The following is a 22593-nucleotide window of genomic DNA, read 5'->3' as shown; positions in this document are numbered from 1 at the left end:
GGACCCCAAAGGTGATATGGGAATGTGAAGGACCCAGAATAGTCCAGACTGTGGCAGACTCTGGCCAGCAGAGTCAGCCTATTGTGACTGAAGACGGGGACAGATGCACAGACTGCAGCAGTCCTGTGGGGAAAGAGGGGACGGCACAGCCACTCCCTCAAGAGGAGAGCGCCCGACCCTTGCCTGGACAGGCTTTTATTGCTTTTCTTGGGTCTTACATCAAAGAAGGATTTATTATTTATTACATAGAATATTAATGTCTACATTTTAGGTGCAATCAAGGAAATGAAAATAACATGCAGGGGGGAAAGGTGATGAGCTGATTAGCTCTGTCCTTGGGAAAATTTACACAGGCTTTGGATATTACCTTGAAGATAGACAACACACATTTGTTTTAGACCAGGGTGATGGAGTTTTAGCGAGAGCAAGCCGTAACAATCTGTGTGCATTTTCTAGGCCTGATTCCCACGGGAAAACTCAGTTTGAAGGTCTGGTTCCTGCCCACCACCTCGCTTCTGTAAGTTTTTCATACAGAGCTGAGTCACATTTGCCAGGCCAAAACAAACCGGTCCCCCACAAAAGACAATTTTGACAAAGAACAAAACTGAAGAAGTGATACTTCCTGATTTCAAAACTCGTACGGAAGGCACAGTAATCAAGGCGACGCAGTGGTGGTGGGGGGCTAGGTGTGTGAACCAGAGGGACGGAACTGAGATCCCAGAAGAACCCTGGTGTGGTAAGTTGATTCCCCACAGAAACGCCAGGGCCATGTGAAGGGGAAAGAGACGTTCCTGGAAGTGGTGCTGGGACAGGTAGATGGACGCCTGCGTGCAAAAACATAAATCTAGACCCTACCGTAAAAAGTGACTCAGAATGGATTACAGACCTAAATGTGAGAGCTAAAACTGAAGCTCTTGGAAGGAAATACAGATGTGAACTTTTGTGACCTGGGGTCAGGCAAAACCTCCTTAGATACGACAACAAAAGCCCCAGCGACCCAGGCCACCCCTGTAAACGCCCCCCGCCCCCGCCCCGTCACACATACACCCCAATGAAAGCGATCTGGAAAGGCAATGCGGGGGCAGCACGTGGCACTGCATCCCAAAGTCCTCTGGTCCTCGCAGGGACAGAGATACGGCCTGCGCACCTGGGGTCCTTGAGACGCTTCCAACCAGCCTGCTCACAGAGGTGTGGGCAGAGCTGGGAGGGGCTCGGGTGGGCAGAGAGCCTCTGGTGCCCCAGACGGGGGAGGGCAGCCGACCACCGAGGTCCGGCAGGGCCGGAGTTGGGGGGAAACTCTCATGAGCCACTGCTGCCCGGTGGCCAGACCTGCGGGCAGGTCCAAGGGCAAGCGGGGCCTTGCTGAGGCCAGTGCTGGTGGGTCAGACTCTGAGCAGGTGGAAGGGCAGAGGGAGGGTCCGCAGGGACAGGTGGAAAATGGCCGTCACAGTGGCCACGGGGTGAGACTTGACAAGAGTGGCTCCGATGGAACCAGGACCTCGACAATATCTTTGAGTTTAAAAAATAAAACTTACGGATACCATGTGCAGTGTCATTTTCTACATTACCAGAATGACTTCCAGCCAATAATAAAGTCAGTTTCCTAATGAATAGTAAGTGAATAGCGTATAGTGTAATTACCTAAGTGTTCTCTGGCCGCCACAGGGCGGGGCAAAAGTAGGTTGACAGTTGCAAGTACGTGAAACACAGAGTTTAATCTTGTATTATTGCTGATCAATTGTATTGTTTTCCACCCGAACAACTCTAAGCCTACAGTTACCCCAACCTGTATCGTTAGACCCGGGATTTCTTTTTCAGTTCTTTTTTGGGGGGGGGAGCACTGAGGTTCAGCTAACCGGTGACAAGTGGCCGCTGGTGGATGACTCGAGCGCTGGGGTTACTTAGTGCTTTACCAAGTGTGTTTTCTAGGCCGAGTCACAGAAGCCCAACCTGCCTCCAAAGGTGGAAAAGATGTCTCCTTTCAGAGTCTTTCTGGAAACAGAAATTAAACAGACATACAGATAAATGAGTGTTGGGTTCTTGTTTCTGAATTTTGGAGATGGTTTTATCAAGACAGTCTCCAAAATTTCTGCTCTTTTATCAAGACCTGGCAGTGAACATGTGTACTCGTTGCCTTCGGTTTTTGTGGCGGTGGCATTTATTTGGTGTTTCTCCCCAAGGCCTCGGTACTAGGCGGGCAGCTCTGGAGTTTCAGAAGAAATGGATGACACAGTTTCTGCACTCCAGAGCAGCTCAGCCAGACGGCAGCCCAGGGTTTTACTGTGGGAACAGCGGCCCGGCCGTGGAGAAACGAGGGTCCCTGTGGAACACCACCACTAGCAAGTCAGAAAACTCTCCCCAGTCGCTTAACTAACTCGACCTTCAGCTTCCTCATCAGTCATTTCTTTTGGTCCCAGAAATTCTGTGAAAATCAAGTGCCAAGTACAGAAATACCGGATGGCTAGGCCGTCGGAGAGGCGGAGAGCTCACAATAATCGCATTTTCTGTAAGGTGTCTAATGCAGAGTCCAGCCCAGCTTTTCAGGGGGCCAGTGACCCCTGGCCGGCAGGGCGCGCGTTGGTTTTCGCGTGGTGACATGCAGGTTTAAGTTCACAGTCGTAAGCAGAGCGGCAGCAGTCTGGGAGGAAGACTTCTCAAGGGATCTCAGGGCTGAGTGGGAGGTTTTGGGAGCCCTCTCCTCCTGCAACGGGAGGCGTGCCTCTGCAGTCCCTCCGGCTCAGACGGGAAACGGCTCTGCTCTGGCAGTTTCACCCTCCGGGTTCCGGTTCTGGTTCTGGCAGCACCGACTTGGGTTCTGTGAAAGTCCCACAGCAATGCCTTTGGCTCCCGCACTGTTATCTCAAGGGGCTTTGTAAAAAGAAAGAACCTCCTTGGAAGTGTGCGGGCTCCACATTGAACGTCATGTTTTCACAAGAGAGAAGACATTTGGCCTTACACCGCCCTTTTTTAAAGAGAGAAAGGTGATTGCAGCAGTTGTACTTGGTTCTGAAAGAATGTAAGCGCCGCGGGGTACAGAGTAAGTTCCGTGATTGCCCGCCTTTCCCTCTGAGTGCTGCGTGTCCTTCGGACTTGGCGGAGGAGAAGCGCTGAGCCGGACTCCACACGGAGCCCCTTCTCCCTCCGGCTCCCTTCTGTTCGCCTTTCCAGGTGGGTCACGAGGGAGCCATAGCCCGCTGGGAGCATCCGGACGGGATCGGGGTCGGTTCTGGCCGCCCCGGAGTCAGCATTGGATGCAGTCCGATGTGCGAGAAGTCCTTGGCCCTGGGAAGAAGCCCCGGAGGAAGACCGTTTGGTAAAGGTTTGATGCAAAGCGAGTTAACGTGTGAAGTCTGGTCCGTGGTAACGGGGAAATACAAAGCTTTTGGTGGTTGTCTTCTCGTTTCCATGTACTTGCCGCCACGGCATCAAAGCGAGTAGGAACTGCTCTGCGTATGTGTTTGCCTACTGTGCCAGGTAGTACATCTTCAGTGAGCCACCGTGTCCTCAGGGCGTTCAAGGTGACTCGGAGTTTGGGCTAGGGAAGCCACGTGTCACTAACCCTCACTGGGAGCCACTGGCTCCCCGTGGCAGGGTCTCACTCTCGGGTCCTGCGGGTCTCTGTTGTAACGTCACTCTGGGTGGCTGTGCGTGCACAGAGGGGGCCTGGTGGAACCCGGGAGGCCTGGGGGACTGTCGGCTTCATCATCCGTGTCGCGTGATGGTGCTACAGAAGGCTGGGAGTGGACCGAGACCGCCCACTAGCTCTTCCTCGTGCAGATTCTGAACATCGGGTTTCTAGTTGGTTCAAGACTGTTCGGCGAGGGAGCGCTTCTGCGTGAACGAAGTGTTTTGTTACCTGCTGTGAGGGAATTTTTCCTGAAATGCGGCATCCTGAATGGCCATTTTCCAACGNCGTGTCCTCAGGGCGTTCAAGGTGACGCGGAGTTTGGGCTAGGGAAGCCACGTGTCACTAACCCTCACTGGGAGCCACTGGCTCCCCGTGGCAGGGTCTCACTCTCGGGTCCTGCGGGTCTCTGTTGTAACGTCACTCTGGGTGGCTGTGCGTGCACAGAGGGGGCCTGGTGGAACCCGGGAGGCCTGGGGAACTGTCGGCTTCATCATCCGTGTCGCGTGATGGTGCTACAGAACCCTGGGAGTAGACTGAGACTGCCCACCAGCTCTTCCTCATGCAGATTCTGAACATCGGGTTTCTAGTTGGTTCAAGACTGTTCTCCGTGGTGCAGCACATACATCGGTTTCAGTGTGACTTCGGCGAGGGAGCGCTTCTGCGTGAACGAAGTGTTTTGTTACCTGCTGTGAGGGAATTTTTCCTGAAATGCGGCGTCCTGAATGGCCATTTTCCAACGCGTGGACAGAGTTCCACGTCTGACGAGTGTGGCCTGATCTCTGCCGCCCTCACGGCTGTGTTGCCTGTGAAGCTCTAACAGGACATTGGATGGCAAGGGCTTCATTTGGGGTTCAGGAGACCCAGTGAACGGAACAGCACAGGCCCCCCCAGAGCCCCGTCTCACCAGTCTGCGGAGACTGATTTGGAGCGTGGGGCCTGGAATCACGAGCCTGGTCCGCCTCTTCACAAGCTGTGTCGTCTTGGACACTTTTTTTTTTAACTTACCTGAGCCGTAGCTTCATCGTCTTTCACCGGGAGGTCATACTGCTGTCTGCCTCACAGTGCCGTCGGGAAACGCGTGAGGGGTCAGAGCCACACGCTTAGCACAACGCAGCAGGTGCCTGACAGAGGGTGCTGGCTCTTCACCCGTCACCGTCGCGTTCTCGCCATGTCAACCTGCCACAATTTGTTTGCACGTTAGGGTTTCATATGACCGACCTCCTTCAAGTTGGGGATTGTTTCTCGGAGTTCACAGAATGTACCGCAGAGCTGGGCCCCAGATACACGGCGGATCGATATCCGGGGCGTGAACAAGTCAGGGCCCAAGTGGAGTGCCTGATCGTCTGTGGTCTCTCTTCTCGCCCGCTGTTTTTGTTGTGGTACAACGAACAACATGAGCATGCCGTCTCCACCACCACGGTGTGCCGCCCAGGGGTAGTGAGCACACTCCCGGGTTTGCCCCCGGCGCCACCCTCCCCCCACCCTGAGTCTCTGTCAGCAGTACACAGAACGTCCATTTCCTTCTCCCCAAGCCCCCGGCAACCACCAATACACTTTCCGTGTCTGCGACTCTGACGTCCCCAGGGTCTCCTGTAGGTGGAGTTATGCAGTACATGTCATTTTGTGCCTGGCTTATTTTATATAGCACAACGCCCTCAAGTTTCACCCCATGGCAGCAGGTGCCACAATTTCTGTCCTTTTTACTGATAATGATCCTCCATCGCGTGTACATACCCCGTTGTGTTTATTCATTCCTCCACTGGTGGACACTCAGGTTGCCATTCAGAGGAATGTTACTTAAACGTTCGTAACCTTCGGATCGTATTTCTCCACTCAGAGTGTTCACTGCGCAATGACATATTGTCATTTTGTTTTTAAATGTGATCATCTCTATTACCAAGCTGGGGATGTCCTCCTGCAAACGCTGTCCTCTCCGGCCCACAGGACACCTGTGCCTGCTCCCAGCTCTGCCCCCGAGTGGCTTTTGTCATGATGTCATGGGAATCCCTCTTCCTCCAATGCCCACGGTTTCGTGTCTCACAGACTGTCTGAAGTATCTCCGTGCTGCATTTTTGCTGCCGTTTCACGCCTGCCGGTCTTTATTAGTCGGTTTAGGGTGGTTGCCAAGGACCTGAGGGGCAGGATTGTCATCTGGACCTCTGCGTGCGCTCCTTCCTCCCGCCCAGGACCCAGGGCCGGGCCTGGAAGGACGCTCCTTCTGCCCCCTGTCAGTTCAGTCTGCACAGAGCCAGCCCAAGGTCACCCCAGGTGAAGGGGGCCCACATGGCAGCGTGGTTTAGAGACCTATTACGTTACTAGAAATGGGGGTACGAAGTAGTGCCCTGTAGTGCCTGCCTTCTCCCTGCCACCAGGGATGTTTGTGGGGATTGAGGGGGTAGGTACCACCTGGAGGGGATGGGCCAGGTAAGAGCTTAGAAAGGACTGTTCTGTTTATTCATTGACTAATTCAACTTACCCTGTTTGAATGCAAATATGTGTGTGTGTATACATATATATATATATATGATTTGCCTGGTGTACTGTAAAAAACTTGTAAATACATTAATGACAAGCAGTGGCTAGTCACCTTAATTAGTAGATGTACAAAGTAAAGTTTTTATAAACTGGATGTAAAGTAGTCAAATATAGAAATGCATAAACAATGAAATGTCTCATAATCTCGAAACAAAAGGTAAAACAGGTGTATGAAAACCTGACTTGTGTATGCTGTCCTAAGTGTTGCGTCCACAGTTTTCTGTAAGAATCGGTGCTCCCGCCCTGGCCGGTGTGGCGCAGAGGGTTGAGCACGGGCCTGCAAACTGAAAGACGTGGTTCTCATACGAGTCTACGATGGCAGTGCCGACTAGTGTGAGGCTCTGGGTGGGCACTGTGGGGAACGCAGAGATGAGTGGCAGCCGTGCCTCTGTCCCCGGGAGGTTACATTGTAGTGGGAAGGTACAGCCTGTATCTAAACAACTGTAAATGTACCTCCGGAGGCTCCGGTAACGCGCGAGACGTCTTCAGGCTGCCGAGAGACGTCTGTCAGCCAGGAGGCCCACGGAGAGTTTTACCGAGCAGGTGGAATTTGAGTGGTGCCTTGACTAGAATACAATATACGTGGAGATTTGGGAGGAACTGAGAGACGGCACTCAACAGTTTAGCAGAAGTCCCGTGGACGACAAGGTGTGCGGTACACCAGGTTGGCCCAGGTCTGCAGAGTGTTCAAAGGCGTATTCAGCAGCATTCAGAACTAAAATTCGGTCCTTTTCTGTTTTGTTCCTGGAAAAGCCAGGGGACCAGGTCACTGACTCACAGTCGTCTGGGAGCTGGCCTGTACTCGGCTGTGCTCGCCACCCAGAAAGAGCCAGCGGGTCTTGCCCGGACAGCGGCCGCGCTTGGCCCCATCCACGGGCCCATCCTTGTAAAGGCGCAGCGAGCTGCCTCGCCTGGAAGAGGCAGAGTGTAGCTGCTGGGAAGGCCCGCCGTTCTCCTGAGCCGATGGGCCTTCATTTCGGCAAATCTCTGTGAGATAGATTTTCTTCTCTTTAAAAAAATACAGGTTTTGCCCAATAAACAGAGGATTCAATGAAAGGCATTTTATTTTGCATCAGACTAAAATCCTTTGAGATGCGGAAGAGAAGTAGAGAGGATGGGGCGGTGGCTGGAGTGAGGGGAAGGCGTGGGCAGCTTACCTCCCCGAGACCACAAACCTCGCCTTGCGTGGACAGCCCAGGGCCGGGGAGGTCTCTCACTGCCGTCCAGTCCTGGGGGGCACTAGGGTTTTAGAGCTTTCACCAAAGTTTGCTAGTTCCTTACAGCCCTCTATATTGCTCGTTTAAACAGTGAGGAGAACACTTTGCTAAACTTGTCCTGATTCGACGTCACCAAGTACTTCATGGATTGACGGCAGTGACAAAACTTCCAAGTGTCACATGATCTAATAGGTTCAAAGCATGTTTACTAATAAATATTCAAACAATATGCATCTGAAACTTGATGTGCAGTTCTCACCGTGTTCTGCGGAAGTGGCGGTCCTTGCTGGCGAGGGGACAGTCACCTCATCCCAGTGAAGGGCGGTGTGGGCTCTTTGTGCTGCTCTGTGTCACTGCAGTAACTTCAGAAGTTGTGCTACTTGTTAATAGTGCTTTTTTTAATGGGAATTTTAAGCGGTGTGACTCTTGGGTCCACACAGTCCTGACCCTGGAGCACCCCAGGCTGTGTCCTCACAACCACGTTGATGTTATCGTAGAGTTCAGGTGTCCGTCTGTCTGCTCACGGCCTGCAGAGTTGTGCCTTGTCCCGCCTCCCCAGCCACTGCTGTGTGTCTGGGAGGGTGGGCCAGGCACCACGGTAAACGAAGATGCCCCTTAGAAACGATGCCCTCCAGCTCTTTGGAGATACAATTCAAATACATTTAGCACGTCTATTTCAGCTGCTGATGTGGTGCTTGGCTCTGATGGGGAGATATTTGGAGGGCGGCGTGCCTCAGAGGAAGGGGGCGTGTGGGGGGAGATGCAGTATTTCCCAAGGGTTCTGACCTTTTGCAGGTTCTGAAATCAGTGTAGTGGGTTTCCATCAGTGTGTTTAAAAAGGTAGAAGGGAAAATGTCTCACTCCAGAGCGCATAGTGAGAGCAAACACCACCACATGATTTTCTCAGTAACACGTTTACATGCGTGTGCCGTTGGGCCCAACGTGGAGCCATTGCTGTGAGCGCTAATCAGACGCTGGAAACCCACCAATGGCTCTTAAACCTGCAGAAAGGGAAGGACGGTAACAGGTGACATAAATTCTATGTGCTCTCTGTGGTTCTTAAAAATCACGTTAACAGCCAGGAGTCTTTTCCCCATTGGGTTCTAAGCTCCCTCCACAGTCTCATCCCTTCAGCCTCGTAAACGTTTTCTATCCCCTTCTCTGTGCTGCGCGCTCGGCCCTTCGAGGGCCCTCCGTCCGTGTTCACCTCCCACAGCGGCCCTGCGCAGTCCTGCGGTCACGAAGGTCTCACCGCTCACGGTTTCGGGGTCTGCAGTGCCGCAGTGTGTTTCATACGCACACCCGATGACGCCATTGCGTTTTAAACGTTTGTTTCTTTGGAAAACTGAAGTCACCGGGGTGGTCTTCTCCTCAGTTACCGCTTTGGGGCAGACGGGTCCCCGGTATTTTTCTTCCAGATGCGTTCCTGAATTGGTTCTAGCCCGTGGAATTCTATAACCAGCAAACAGACCCTGCACGTTAGTGGGGGTGAGATAGAGGCATTTCCAGACACACGTGCCTCTGAACCCACGCCGCTGCGTCACAGCGCTGCGGCCTCTGCCTCCCTTCTGGTCCATGGGCGCCCTCCTGTCCCCCGAGCTGCTTTGCCTTCTTTAGGGGTCCTGTGCTGGCTCCGAGGGGCCCTTCTCCCAGGACCCCTTACAACCCAGCTTGGATACAGCTGCCAGAGACCTGGGAAAGGGCCTCCAGCCCCCCTCCCCCAGCTCCAGAACAAGTCCTGTGCTTCCCCCCTCCAGTGGCCTCCTCCCCCGACTTCCAAGGACTGGGGTCTGCCTCTCTGCTCTACGCGCCCGCAGACCTGAGACCGCACGCACTGTCTCTGGGCTCTGCTGCGCTCCTCTGATCCAGAAAGCTGGATTTCCTGTGGTTTGGTTGGGGGGGGGGGGGCTTGTGTGTGTGTGCGTGTGTGTGTGTGTGCAGGTGCATGTGCTGTATCCGTTATTCTAGTTGTTCTTGGGAAATACCACTGGTTTGCTATAAGCTGCGTTGTCAGCCAATAGCAGTAGTTTGTTTTCTTTGTGTTGCCACTGTTTTCTGGAGAGGGTATGTGTGCAAGATTCGACCACCTGCCTCAGCGCTGCCGGGTAAGGGGCGGTTCCGTGGTTCGGCTGCCGGGGCGGGTGCAGGTGCCAGGGTTCCTGAGCCCTTCATCTGCCCCCGACCCTGCCCTCTGACCTTCCGTCGTTGCACGTGCCCCATTGCTTCCACTTTGGAATGTTACGTGTTTGTTGCAGTGAAGGTAGTAGTTCGAGCAAGCCTTTGAGTGGATGGATATTTTGATACAGACAGTGAAAAATTTTATATTAAAAAGGGAGTACAATACTAGAAAACACAGTAAACTTTAAAAAAGCTGTATTTATAAGAATAAGAAAAAAGTATGGGGGAAAAGCTGTTACAAATGTCATGGTATGTTTCATATTTTACTTCTATTTTGTCTTGACTAATAAGCATTATTTAAACATGTCTTTTATGGATGATCGTGGGAAAAATAAGATAGTGTATTAAAAAACTGGCCCTGTGGCCCTGGCTGGTGTAGCTCAGTGGATTGAGCGCAGGCCTAGGAACCAGAGGATCCCTGGTTCGATTCCCAGTCAGGGCACATGCCTGGGTTGCAGGCCAGGTCCCCAGTATGGGGTGTGCTAGAGGCAACCACACATTGATGTTTCACTCCCTCTCTCTCTCCCTCCCTTCCCCATCTCTCTAAAATAAATAAATAAAACCTTAAAAAAAAAAAAAAACTGGCCCTGGCTGGTGTAGCTCAATGGACTGAACACTGGCCTGTGAAGCAAAGGGTCACAGGTTCGATTCCCAGTCAGGGGACCCCTGGAGGGCCCAGTGGGACCAGGCATGGGAGTCCAGGGAATCCCAAAAATAGTGACATTACTCAGGACGACTGGAAGTATTAAGAAGTTCTTAAGTCATGCTTGCAATATTGAAAGATATTTAATAAGAAATTAGAAGGATATACTTCTCAGAGTGTATCGATAACTGATATCTTTAAAAAAGGAGAATAATTCAGCCTAATAAGTGTAACAGAATGCTTGTGGTACCTATTTGGTAAATCTTGCTTTCAATTTGTACAATTTCTACAACAGTGCTCGTGGTTCATGTTAGTGTTTAAAATCCCTCTTTTTCTTGCAGAATCACAATGAAAGATTCGTCTTCATTACAGAGTGGTATGATCCAAACGCTTCACTTTTTCGACGTTATGAGCTTCTGTATTACCCAGGGGACGGGTCTGTGGAGATGGTAAATGGCAGAGTCTGTCTTTGGGGGACAGTGGGCAAGGGGGCAAACCTGGGCAGGGGGAGGAACCGGGCTGCATTTTAGATACGTGCTCAGCAATACTTTTACACGGATATTTTTTAACAGGAATTCTTTGCCTGAAGTGGGGCTATTCAAGTTTTGGATTAAGCAATAGTCAGTACGTGGTTATAGGTAAAGATTATCCCAGTCATAAATACGTCACCGTTATTGAAAGCGGTTGGCTCTTTACAAAGCCATACTGAAGAGGGTCGAGCTGAGTGTCCCTTCATTGGCGACCTGTTTTAGGGGTGCATCTGTTTGGTACCGGGGTTCTGTGTAGGCAGGAAAGCAGAAATCGGGCACGCCTCTGGGATTTCAGAGGCGCTAATTTACTGAAATGATGTGGCAGTAAGCAAATCTTTGCATTCAGGAATTTTAAAAAGTGTCAAATTTGGAAGCATTTTTTATATTATTACTGGAGTAGCCTAGGAAATAGAGAAGTTATAAAAGAAATTATGATTTGCATTTACAGCAAAAACAAAGCAGAATGCAGCCTGTCTTCACTAAGGCAGAATTAAGAACTTTTCGTAGCTTATGATGAGATCTCCATCCCCTGCCCATAACCGCGTGTTTCATTGTAGTGTTGTTTGGGTTCCAGCACGACATGAAGAATCACCGCACCTTTCTGAAGCGGACCAAGTACGAGGGTCTGCACCTGGAGGATTTGTTCATAGGCAACAAAGTGAACATCTTTTCCCGACAACTGGTGCTCATTGATTACGGGGATCAGTACACGGCCCGCCAATTGGGCAGTAGGAAAGAAAAGTAAGAAAACAATCATATCTGTTTTTTTTCCTAATTCTGAAAACATTATGTCTTGGTACCAACTTCTAATTTTTCCTGTTCCTATCTTTAGCTATTTCTCAGTGACCCAGTTCAGTATTAGGACATTTTTAGCATTTTGTGGACCAGACCCTATGACTTGCTTTTCTCTTAGCTTCTGTGGTCGTCAGGTCTTAGGCAGTGATTATTTTCTGGAGGGAAAAAAACACAGGCTTTTTCTACCATCTCAGCAATCATAGTGCCATGCATTGAACTGACGACCGAGTCTGTTTGAAAAGAGAAAGTCCCGGTGTATGGGGTAAACATGGCTTATGGGGAAAAGGTAGTACCTTCAGCTATGGACTCGCATTGGTAAGATTAGTACGGAGCCTTTATGTTGTTATGGGTGTTTTTGTACATATTTTTACCATTTTACGGCTTTGCTGCTATTTTTCTTTTTTTGGTTAATTGATGTGTGGGTGTTTTCTAATTTTGGCACATTAAAATGATGACTTTAACGTGTTTTTCCCTAAGCTTTATTACTATTGTTAGATTGGGTACCTTATTTTGATTTTCTTGGGAAAAATGTGAAGTTAACTTAGTGTGTAGAAGTTTTGAAGAGGGCGTCAGTACGCATGTCTCTGTTATTGATTGTGCTGTTCGGCAATGCAGAGTGATTGAGGAAACGAAACAGTGCTTGGGAGTCCAAAGTAAAACCTGCCGGGTCATTCTTATTTTCAAACGTATCCTTTATTTCTTTGCAGAACATTAGCCCTGATTAAACCAGATGCAGTTTCCAAAGCTGGAGAAATCATCGAAATGATAAACAAAGCTGGATTCACCATCACCAAGCTCAGAATGGCGCTGCTGTCCAGGTGGCTGGCTGGTGGCTCACTTTCAGTTATGCACGTCCGACTCCCGTTTTTAAAAAAGAAACCGTCTCTTATCATTCTTGTCATTGTTTACAATTTAAAAAGGCAAAAAATAGGATAGTAATCTAATTAGAGTGAGAAAATAAAAGACGACTGGTAATCAGTGCCTGGACTCTGACCAATTAGTCGTCCGATCGTACCTGCCTCGTCACCTGTGTATTACCTCCCGTAGCCCTGTCTGCTTCATTCGTAACTCCAGGATGCGGGCATTGTACCCTGTTAGTGTGTCGGTGTAACTCTGCATAAAAATGGTAGACGGAGAGATGTTGCATTGTTTCCATCTGACGTGGGAGGGTTACTGCCGAGCTTTTCAAAAGTGATGCACTTGGAAATGTTTGGATTTAGCACCTCCTGATGTGTGCAATTGGGAAGGTTTCCTGTTTACGGCTCTGGAGTGCGGTCTGTTCTCTCTGATCAGGTGTTTTCTGAGTTACCCCATGGAAACAATACTTGCCTACGGTAGGGACCTTACTGCAGCCACGAGGCGGGGCTGGCTGCGGCCCCTGTCACCACGCTAGTGTGTTGAGTGTTTGCGGTCAGGCATCTTCTCGCTGCCGTCCCTGGGTCTCTAGTCCGTGGGGCTGCTGCCCTTTTCTCCCTGTGAGCACCGGGACAGATAGCCAGTGTCACTTTGGTAAGTTTGATCCCTAGAAACCAAAACACCCTCAGTGCAACACCAACAGTGACATACATTTAATTGGGATATTTCCCCTCTGGGAGATCGCCCAGTTGTATATTTTCTGGGAGGCAGGAGGCTTATATTCCAGAGCACAGAGTCTAGAGCCAGTTCGCTTGTGACTGCGCCCTTTACTAGGTGTGTGACTGTGAACAGTTCACCTCCGTGCGTCAGTTTCTCCGCCTGTCGAAGGCTGGTCATGACGGCGCCTGGGCAGGAAGTTGTGAGGGTGATGGGAGTTGAATATGTGTAAGGTGCTTTGAGAACGCCTGGCTCACAGTGAGTGTGTCTTGTTGTTCACTGTTGGTAGTGGTAGTGCTAGTGATGCCATTATTATTCGGTGGAAACCAAGGCCGTGACCTTTATAAGTGCTTAACTTTGCCCCATTGTTGTGTGTATGGAGAATGCTTGCTCTCAAAGCAGGCAGTGGCGCTGAATTCTGGAGAGATGTTTTTGAGTAGATTTAGTGAGATGGGACATTCTTTACCTCCCTACACTTCCACTGCCTGATAATTTGGCATCAAACTTCCCGTACTAGAGACGCCCAAGAAAACGTCGTCTTCAGTTGTTCATACCACCTCTTGCATCACTGTTAGCATTACTGTCGGGCCTTGGGTTTGACACAACTTAAAAGCTAAAGAGCGGGCCTGTTCCTCTTTCACAGATGCTAGCAGAAGATGTGTGGCTTCTGGGTCAGAGACGGGGGACTGTTGTGGCACAGCACGCAGCGCGTGGTTCTGCTGACCTCCCCCGTGTCCCCTGAGAACAAGAGCGTGTGGGCCCCGGTGGATGTTGTGTACACGATTGATTGCATCCCGGCTGATGGGCATTGAACTTGGGCTACCCATTGTTTTATTAGCAAGGGGTAAACAAGCCTGCTCTTTGCACCAGAGAGAGACATGACCTCATCTCTCAAAGTTAATCTCCGTAAACATAACTCTGAGGAATGGCGGGCTACAGAGCCGCCAGGGCCTTGTGTTCTTGGCACAGGCGGCAGGACGTGTCGGGAGCACCAGAGACCCTCGTGTAGCCTCTCCCAGCGCTTAAGCCTCTTTGAAACGTGTCAGCTCCCAGGTCAGTTCCTCCATTAATACAGTGAGCTAAAGGCAGCTGCTGAGTTTCACCTGACTTGGTAGTTCTGGTTCCTGGACCAACTCTTTAGATAAGGCAGGCACCAAGGTAATATTTCCTGAGAGAATAAACAGCTAGATCTTTGTGAGGGAATGGTGCATTTCTTCATAAAACAGCAACGAGACTTCTCTAAACGGAGACGCACTTCCTGTATCTCTTTCCATCTAAGGCTTTAAAGGTAGAACCAGAGAAGAATGATGGGAAGAATTCATGTCTGCTCGTCCCGGTCTCAGTTTTAGATCTTGAGCAGTGGTAGCTGTGGGGGCGGTGGCATGTGAGGAGAGAACAGTGGAGCAGTTTCCGCAGTTTTTGAAGATTTTTTAATCGACGTGAAAGAGTGCAACTTTCTCCCTTAGCGGTCGAGTTGTGTGAAGAAGCCGAGTGGGCCGTTCCGCAGCCTGGCCGCCAGGTTCCCAGAAGCGCTCCCGGCATGCGTTTCCAGGCCCGCGGTTTCGCTTCGTTTAGGCTGTAATGCAGTGTGTCCATTTCATTTTTGCGAGTTCTTCACCTTGACCTCTAGAACTTTGATTCCTGAGGTGGGTAGTGAAAGGGCATAAGGAAAAAAAAATTTAAAGGAGAGAGTTGAGCATGATATTTGGTAAAAAATCATTAATTCAAATACAGATGAAATAGAGGATTTAATTTTATTTTACTAATGCAAGGTAAAATAATTTTCTTATGTAGGTGTTAACTATTGTCATTTTGGTTATTTTATAGGAAAGAAGCATCAGATTTTTATATGGACCATCAGTCAAGGCCCTTTTTAAAGTAGGTACTGAATTTGAGGCTAATGGTGTATAATGAAGAAAATCTTAGAAAAACAGAGTCATGATTTTACAATTAAAAGTTTTGTTATGTGAGAATGATATGTCCAAAGGACCACAGCAACATCTTGCAACTGCAGAGAAGTTTTGTCTAAGAAACTGTTTGGCTGTCCCTTTATTATATAAGAATTCTCATCTCGTCGTTAAATATCTTGAAAGCACTATCAGGAGCGGACAGGATGACTCTAAATTATAGGGAGCACAGGTTTGTTTTTCAATTTCAGAGTGGAGTGGTTATTATATTTCATGTCAAATATTTATTTTTGCTAGACTTCAAAGCTCCTATTTCTAGCATCCTCATGTGTGTAAATCAATGTTCATGAAACCCTTCTATTTTAAATAATGTGATATGCATTTTGTTCCTTGAAATATGGTAAAAGGTATATATTAGAAACTGAACCCATGTTCTAAACATTCGGGTGGTTTTTAAACTGAACTGCACCTGTACGTGTGATATTACTGTTGACAGAGGAGCCCTGTATTTCTAATAGGGAGGGATGTCAGCCAAGCTGGTGACACAGACGCCCTCCGTGGCGTCCTGCACAGAATAGTGTGGTTTTTTTAAAATTAAGATTTTATTTACTTATTTTTAGAGAGAGGGAAAGGGAGGGAGAAAAAGAGGGAGAAAAACATCGATTGGTTGCCTATTGCATGTGCCCCAACCAGTGACTGTACCTGCAACCCAGGCATGTGCTGTGACTGGGAATTTTAAATCTGTGACCTTTTCACCTCGAGGGACAATGAGCCACACCAGCCATGGCCAGAATAGTTTTTTTTTTTTTTGAAAGTTTGATACAAGAAATTTATTGTTATAGATTGTTTTGAATCAAGCATTATGAGCTGTTCCCAAACCTCGTTAGAGTGGGCTCATACAATTACCCTGAAGGCCGTTCTTCGTTACAGTCTTTGTACGTGTGTGTGTGTCGCATTGTAGCACAGCTCACGCTTTAATGCCCTCCCTGCCTGTGATGGGTGTGTGGTGAGTTGTATCCTGTGGACAGACTGACGGGCTTTCACATTGTATTAGGAAAGACACGTGGGCGGAGGAGCTGCCGTGATGGGGCAGTTTGACGAAGCCGTGTCTGGCACCTGGGCACGGGATCTCCGTGTCAGTGCACGCCACCCCCATGCCACAGGCTTGTTCTGCCCTGTGCTCCGAGAGTTCTGTGTTCCCAGGACCTCAGAGCATCGGTTTCTGGAGCGAAGCTTCTTGTTTTACAGGCGGCTCTGATTGGTAGTAGGGGGTCATTAAATGCTTATCGAATGGGTAAACACACGCTTCCTTTTCTTCGGTTCCTTAAGTCCAGTTGTTTGTCACCTAAGGCCTAGCAGAGCATGTACGAGCAGGTCCTAGAGGCCTTTTAGGACGAAGGGTATGAATGCCCGTGTGCACGCACTGTTTCCTAGAAATACTCTTCACGAGTGATTGAGGAAGGCAGCACTGCGGGGGGGCTGGCTCCCAGAACAGGGATCATCGGGGAAGGGGGCGTGGGCAGCAGTCAGGAGTCAAGGGCACAGGAGGGCTTGTCACACCTGGCTCCTCTCTCTTGGTTTAAAGGAGAGAGAGACGCGGCTTCCCTCGGAAAGTACGCCGTCCCTGCTCATCCCTCGGTTGGAGGGATGGCGCTCCCCTGTTCCCAGGGAAACTGTTGCTGCCTCACACACACACACACACACACACACACACAGAAGTACAAAAAGAGGCTTTGTGTTGCACACCCGGGGGAACTGTGAGAGTCAGCGCTGGCTTTTTCATCGAGAACCTGTGGGTAGGCTCTACCAGTTTACGGCAGGAATAAGTCACAGCGGCTTTTATACTAGTAAAAGGGCGTTTCTTGAAAGCCTGTCGATTTCCATTTTTTATAACTAGACCAACTGAATGCTTATCGATGGAAAGTTGATTGTCCTCCTTTGAATTCTTACAGTTTTCCACAAAGCGAACACTTACAAACATGCTACAAAACATCACTCCCATCTCACGAAATTTCATTTAACTACAGTTACAAAGCACGTGAACATAATAGGATTTTTCTGTACCCTTCGGAGCAGTGGGAGAAGCATAGGTCAGCTGTGTGCATTTTAAGTCATGAAATGGTCTCGGTCCAGTGGGAGTGGTGTTTCTGCCAACGGTTGCAGCAGTAGCAGTCTGTGGTGGCTCAGGCCACTGCAGGTCACACTCGGTTTGTGAACAATGCATCTTGCCCACCCAGCAGTTCTGAGACCATAACACCCACGAATGTGTCGAAATGCTCAAACGCACTGTGTCCTTACTGTGACGAGAGACACCCAGGTTGACAGAGATGCGAAGCAAATCCATCTTGTACCTGTCTCCCAGTGAGCTGATCCAGTTTATTACAAGTGGCCCTATCATTGCCATGGAGATCTTGAGAGACGATGCTCTATGTGAATGGAAGAGACTCCTGGGGACCGCCAACTCCGCGATGGCGCGGTCGGACGCGCCCGGGAGCATCCGCGCCGTCTTCGGGACCGACGGCATCCGAAACGCGGCTCACGGCCCCGACTCCTTTGCCTGTGCTGCCAGGGTAAGGTGTTCTACAGACACGGGTTCTGCCTGGGCGCGAGCAGTGTTTGATGTCGCAGTGTGGCGTTTCCGTCACCGGCCCCTCGGGGTGGCCTCACACAGCCAGTCTCGGTCGGGGCCCTGTGCCTAGGACTGGACTGTGTTCCGGTGATCTGCGCCCTGGCGAGCTGGTGATCTGCTCACAGCCACGGTGTTCCATTTGAAATACTTGTCCTGCTTCTCCCAAAGACTAACATTACTGAGGCTCCTCGGTATTTGAACTATTGAGTTTATGTACAAATACCAGTTTATGGACTGTGAATAGTGAAAAAAAGGCATTGCTTGATATAGTGTTTCCTTGACTCCTAACACTCTCTTCATATGTATGTGTATCTGGTGTTTATGAAAATGCTTTTCCACAATTGCCTCTTATTTTAAAGGCATACAGATAAGGGGCCACACTGGGTTCACACCGACGTGGAATCCGCACGGCGCAGGTTTGCGCGTGGCATCGCGAGGGGCTTCTCAGCCCACGCAGTGCGCTTTTCCGTCTGGTGGTGTTTGCAGTGACAGAGCATTAGCCAGCTCTGTAGTGACTGATTTTTATTCTCCTCACAACTCAATGAATACGTTTCTTCGGTTCACCTTTCAGATCAGCCCCGAATCTGATCACCCTGGTCTCCATCACCATTCTATTTGTATGGATAGCTACCAAAGCCTCCTATTTCTTCTTTTCTCTTGTCTACTCACACTTAATTTATGGAAATTTTACCTTGCCCAAGCAAAATTAACTGTGCCCAGAATGATCATTCTGAAACAAATTGTATCAAAAATTCAACTCCTGAAAACCCTCGGGGAATTGCTGTGTCTCGTGGAGCAGCTACCAAAGCTCTGTCTGATGGGCCCCCCCCCCCGACCGTGTCTGCTCACACCGCTCTCCCCCCGACCCCCCGTGTCCCAGGTGTGCTGACCGCCTTCTCCTAGAAGAGTGTGTGTCTCCCCGACTCGCTCAGTTTATAGCAGAAGTGGCCACATGGTTGGATGGGAGAGAGGGAGGAAGACTGGAGGTCGTGGCAGTGACCGTGACGTCACTTCTCTCCGTTTTTAGGAGATGGAGTTGTTCTTCCCTTCCAGTGGGGTTTGTGGCCCCGCGGGCACGGCCAGGTTCACCAACTGCACCTGCTGCGTCATCAAGCCCCACGCCATCAGCGAAGGTGAGTGCCATGGTGGGCGCGACATGCGCGATTCATTTTATTCCTAAGAACTTCTTTGGCTAATGTCCGTGTTCGTGATGTAGTCTATATGTAGAAATTAGAGTGTTACTCTAGTATTGCATTTATTGTTTTCAAAGGCACACGAAGGTGACAGAATGTGAGGGACAAATCTGGCTGCATCTACATGTACCTCTATGTTTGCATCTGTGCATTTTCGGAAGGTGCTCCCGGGTTGCCACTCATGGCCGTGCTCACCCTGCACAGGCCTGGGCTCCTGCCCTTGTAGCCCCGTCTCCTCTCCTCCCGGCCACCAGCCGTGGTTCACTGCACTTGCTTAAGCAGCGCCGCTGATGTGCAGCCCAGCACAGCGTCTGCCCTGTCTGCCGTCCGCCCCTTCCGCTCTCAGTGCCTGAAACGAAGTTTGTTAACTAATATATATGTGGTATTAAACATATAGACACATATGTATACAAAAGCTAGATAGATGTGTATATGTGAACGTATACTGAGAGTTTGCAAGTTTTTTATGTTCATTTTTGTCTGTTTATTTTAGTCTGTTGTATGTATTTTTGTCAGCTATCCCAAATCCTTTTGGGAGTGAGATGGGATAGTTTAAAACTCATCCCTAAAACATTAGAATATACTGAATAATACACATACTTCAATGGATTAAAGTATTAAAGTAAGTATTAAGTATTAAGTATTACTAAGTATTAAAGTAATTCAGGCATACAGTAGAAAATAACAGAAATGAAACAAACAATAAAAGTTACCTGTCTTTCATCTTCCTGAGGTGGTCATTGTTGATATTTTGGTTTTTCCTGTAAACCATTTCATTCTGCATGTGTGTGCACGTGCGTGTAACAGGCGCACACAGGTGTAATTGTTCACATGGTCGAGATGCGGGACTCCAGGCTGTGGGTTTAACTGAATTTGGGGAGCATCTCTGGCTGCTCCTAATTCCTCATGAATATTCGAGTAGCTGTACATGGTACAACTGTACAGATGTAACATAATGTTCGGGTCCTTAGAAAGTTCCAAGTTGTGCCCTGGCTGGTGTAGCTCAGTGGATTGAGCACAGGCCTGCGAACCAGAGGATCGCGGTTCGATTCCCAGTCAGGGCACATGCCTGGGTTGCAGACCAGTTCCCAGCAGGGGACTCACGAGAGGCCACTATACATTGATGTTTCTCTCCTTCTCTCCTTCCCTTCCCCTCTAAAGACAAATAAATAAAATCTTTTTAAAAAAAGTTCCAATTTGTTTGATGTTAAAAAGAAAGCTTTGAAGAATATTTTCATACTCCATAAATATTTGACACCATTTCCAATCCTTTCCTCTGGCTAGTGACCTAGTAGTTAGTTATTGGTTGAAAGGAAAAGATCTTGTTGCATAATTAATACTCCTGTAATTATTTAAGAAGTACTTGAATACCTTTTAGCTCTTTGGGACCGTAATTACAGGAAAGCAACATATAACAACAGCATTATGGGTAACAAACCTTTATGGAGAACTCGCCACTGTGTGCCAGGCAGTGGACCGAGTACCTATACATTATCTCTTTTAATCTCAGCACATTTATTAAGAAGCAAATTATTTAACAGAATATTGGCTAGTGTGTAAATGTAATGCCAGAATTGTCTCGATATGCTGATTGAAACAGGACTGTTTTCTGCAAAATTATATTTATCAAGTTCTGCACTTTTAAAAGCCAGGCTGTTCTTACTCAGCACCTCTTTCCGAGTTTTGTTTTGCTCCCCGAACAGCCATCGGGATGCTCGGCAGGCCGGCAGAGAAGTGCTGTCCCGTGGAAGCCCCCGAGTTCGGGCTGATCAAATTGGTTGCACCCCAGCTTTCTCCGTATTGATTTTCTTCAGACAATTCAGCTTCTGGGATACTGTAGAAGAGGCATGAACCTTTTGGTGTAAAGAAATTGGATTTAAACACAGTAAATGTAACTCAGTCTCAATAAAAATTCTTGGAGTTGGCCCAGCTCTGCTTAGCATGTCATAGTTTTGGAGTTTTGTGGTGGTTTCATGTTTTATCTGAAACAGTCAACAGTAAGGGACTTTGGGTGCACAGAGCTCAGCATGCATTTCTTTTTTTTTTTTAGGTTTTATTTATTTATTTTTAGGGGGGAAGAGAGGGAGAGAAACACCAGTGGGTGGCTGCCTCTCGTGTGTCCTGCACCAGGGAACCTAGCCCATAAACCAGGCATGTGCCCTGTCTGGGAATCAAACCAATGATGACCCTTGGATTGCAGGCTGGTGCTCAGTCCACAGAGCCACACCAGCCAGGGTAGCATGTGTTTCTGAAACACAATTTATAGGCATTGAAAATAACTCGTGAACGTGTAAGTGTTGGGAACTTGAACTTAGTGATTTAGGAATTAATAGGGAACCTCAGGAGCTCTGCTAGTCCCCGCAGAAGAACCTCAAAACCCGAGATTCTTCTGTAGATGCAGTTTTATTGGAACACAGCCTGCCGTTTATTTACGTATTGTCTGTGGCTGCTTTTATGCCCCAGCAGCAGGGCCGAGCAGTTGCAACGGATAATAGTGTGGCCGGCAGAGCCTAAAGTGTCAGCTGTCTGACCCTTACCAGAAAGAGTTTACTGACTTCTGTCATGGAGTTTCTTTTTAATTGATCCTACCGAAATTTTAGCATGTGTGCCTAACTCTAAATTCGGTTAATACAGTTTAAACTTGTTCACGCTCTCCAGATTTTTTCTAAGACAAAGGTTTTAAAATGCTTTAACGGTCACTGGAATCTCCTCCCATCTTCCTAGTTATTGATGTGAGAATGTTTACTTCCCTTTCTCTTAAACTTTTTAGCTTAGCTTTTATTGATGCATAGCTTGCGTAACGTACACACACACACCTTGGAAGCATGCGGTTCCAATGCGTTATCGTGTCTCAAGCTCTCAGCTCAGGCACAGAGGCCTTTGCGTGCAAGCTGCGCCTTCTCTGACGTCTGCTCAGGGGCACGGAGCGGACGTTGCCGAGCGAAAGGAGGACGGACGGGACTCCGTCCAGGCTCCACTGTGCACCTTTCTGTGTCTGCCACTCGTGACGAAGCAATGCACAGTCACCCTGTCTCTTTTATCTTTGGAAGTCAGGGCTTGCTCTTCACACCTGAGTGGAATGAAGAAGCATCTGTTGCTAGGCAGCCGCGGCACTAGTACCTAGCAACTGCGCTGTGTGCCGCAGGAACCCAGTGATGGCTGTTACTGGCGAGGGACCCGGACAAGCTGCCTGAGTTAGAGGAAACACATCCGGAGACAAAGGAATGGCCGACCGCTCCGTGAAAGTCCTGGGCCAGGGTGCGTGCAGGACAGAATGTTCAGAATGACATTGCTCTTTCGCAGCTTGGCACTTGCTGGCTGGGACCTCGGAGGGGTTTCTGGGCCTCTCCAAAGCCGCATTCTTTTCATCAAGACGAAGGTGACAGAACCCGCTTCATAAGCAAGTTAGTGCACGTGGTGTACTCAGAATCCACATTAGTTTGTGCAGTGAGTGTTCAAGGCAATGTTAGCTGTTAACGTAGTAGGTGTAGAGATTGTATCACATGATGCCTTTTAAAACCCTGATTCAGCAGCGTTTCGGTTATCTGTTGCTCTATTAAAAATCATGCTAAAACCCAGTTACTTAAAAAACGATTTACTACTGATGTTTCTCACAGTTCTGTGGATTACCAGGGCTCACCTGGCGATTCTTCTGTGTTGCACCTGGGGACACGTGTGTGACTTCTGAGACAGGCGTCTGGAAAGTCAGAATGCAGCTTTGAACCTTCATACCTTTAGAAGTATAACCGTCACAAACTTAAAAATA

General features: G+C 48.9%; 1 protein-coding gene across 1 annotated transcript in view; it reads left to right on the top strand.

The window, feature by feature from the left end:
- NME7 (NME/NM23 family member 7) overlaps window positions 1-22593 on the top strand; it is a 92385-nt gene that overhangs the window by 12207 nt on the left and 57585 nt on the right. The window contains exons 2-7 of the mRNA XM_037034945.1: window positions 10543-10650; window positions 11306-11472; window positions 12234-12344; window positions 14926-14976; window positions 17368-17575; window positions 18662-18767. Of these exons, the coding sequence (XP_036890840.1) occupies window positions 10543-10650; window positions 11306-11472; window positions 12234-12344; window positions 14926-14976; window positions 17368-17575; window positions 18662-18767 (751 nt within the window). The remainder of the gene's footprint in view (window positions 1-10542; window positions 10651-11305; window positions 11473-12233; window positions 12345-14925; window positions 14977-17367; window positions 17576-18661; window positions 18768-22593) is intronic.

The sequence above is a fragment of the Sturnira hondurensis genome, unplaced genomic scaffold, assembly GCF_014824575.4.
Source record: "Sturnira hondurensis isolate 20B ecotype Veracruz unplaced genomic scaffold, ASM1482457v3 Scaffold0022215, whole genome shotgun sequence".
Classification (NCBI taxonomy): Eukaryota; Metazoa; Chordata; class Mammalia; order Chiroptera; family Phyllostomidae; genus Sturnira; species Sturnira hondurensis.
The sequence above is the reverse complement of the archived record's forward strand: the minus strand, read 5'-3'. Positions and strand labels throughout refer to the sequence as shown.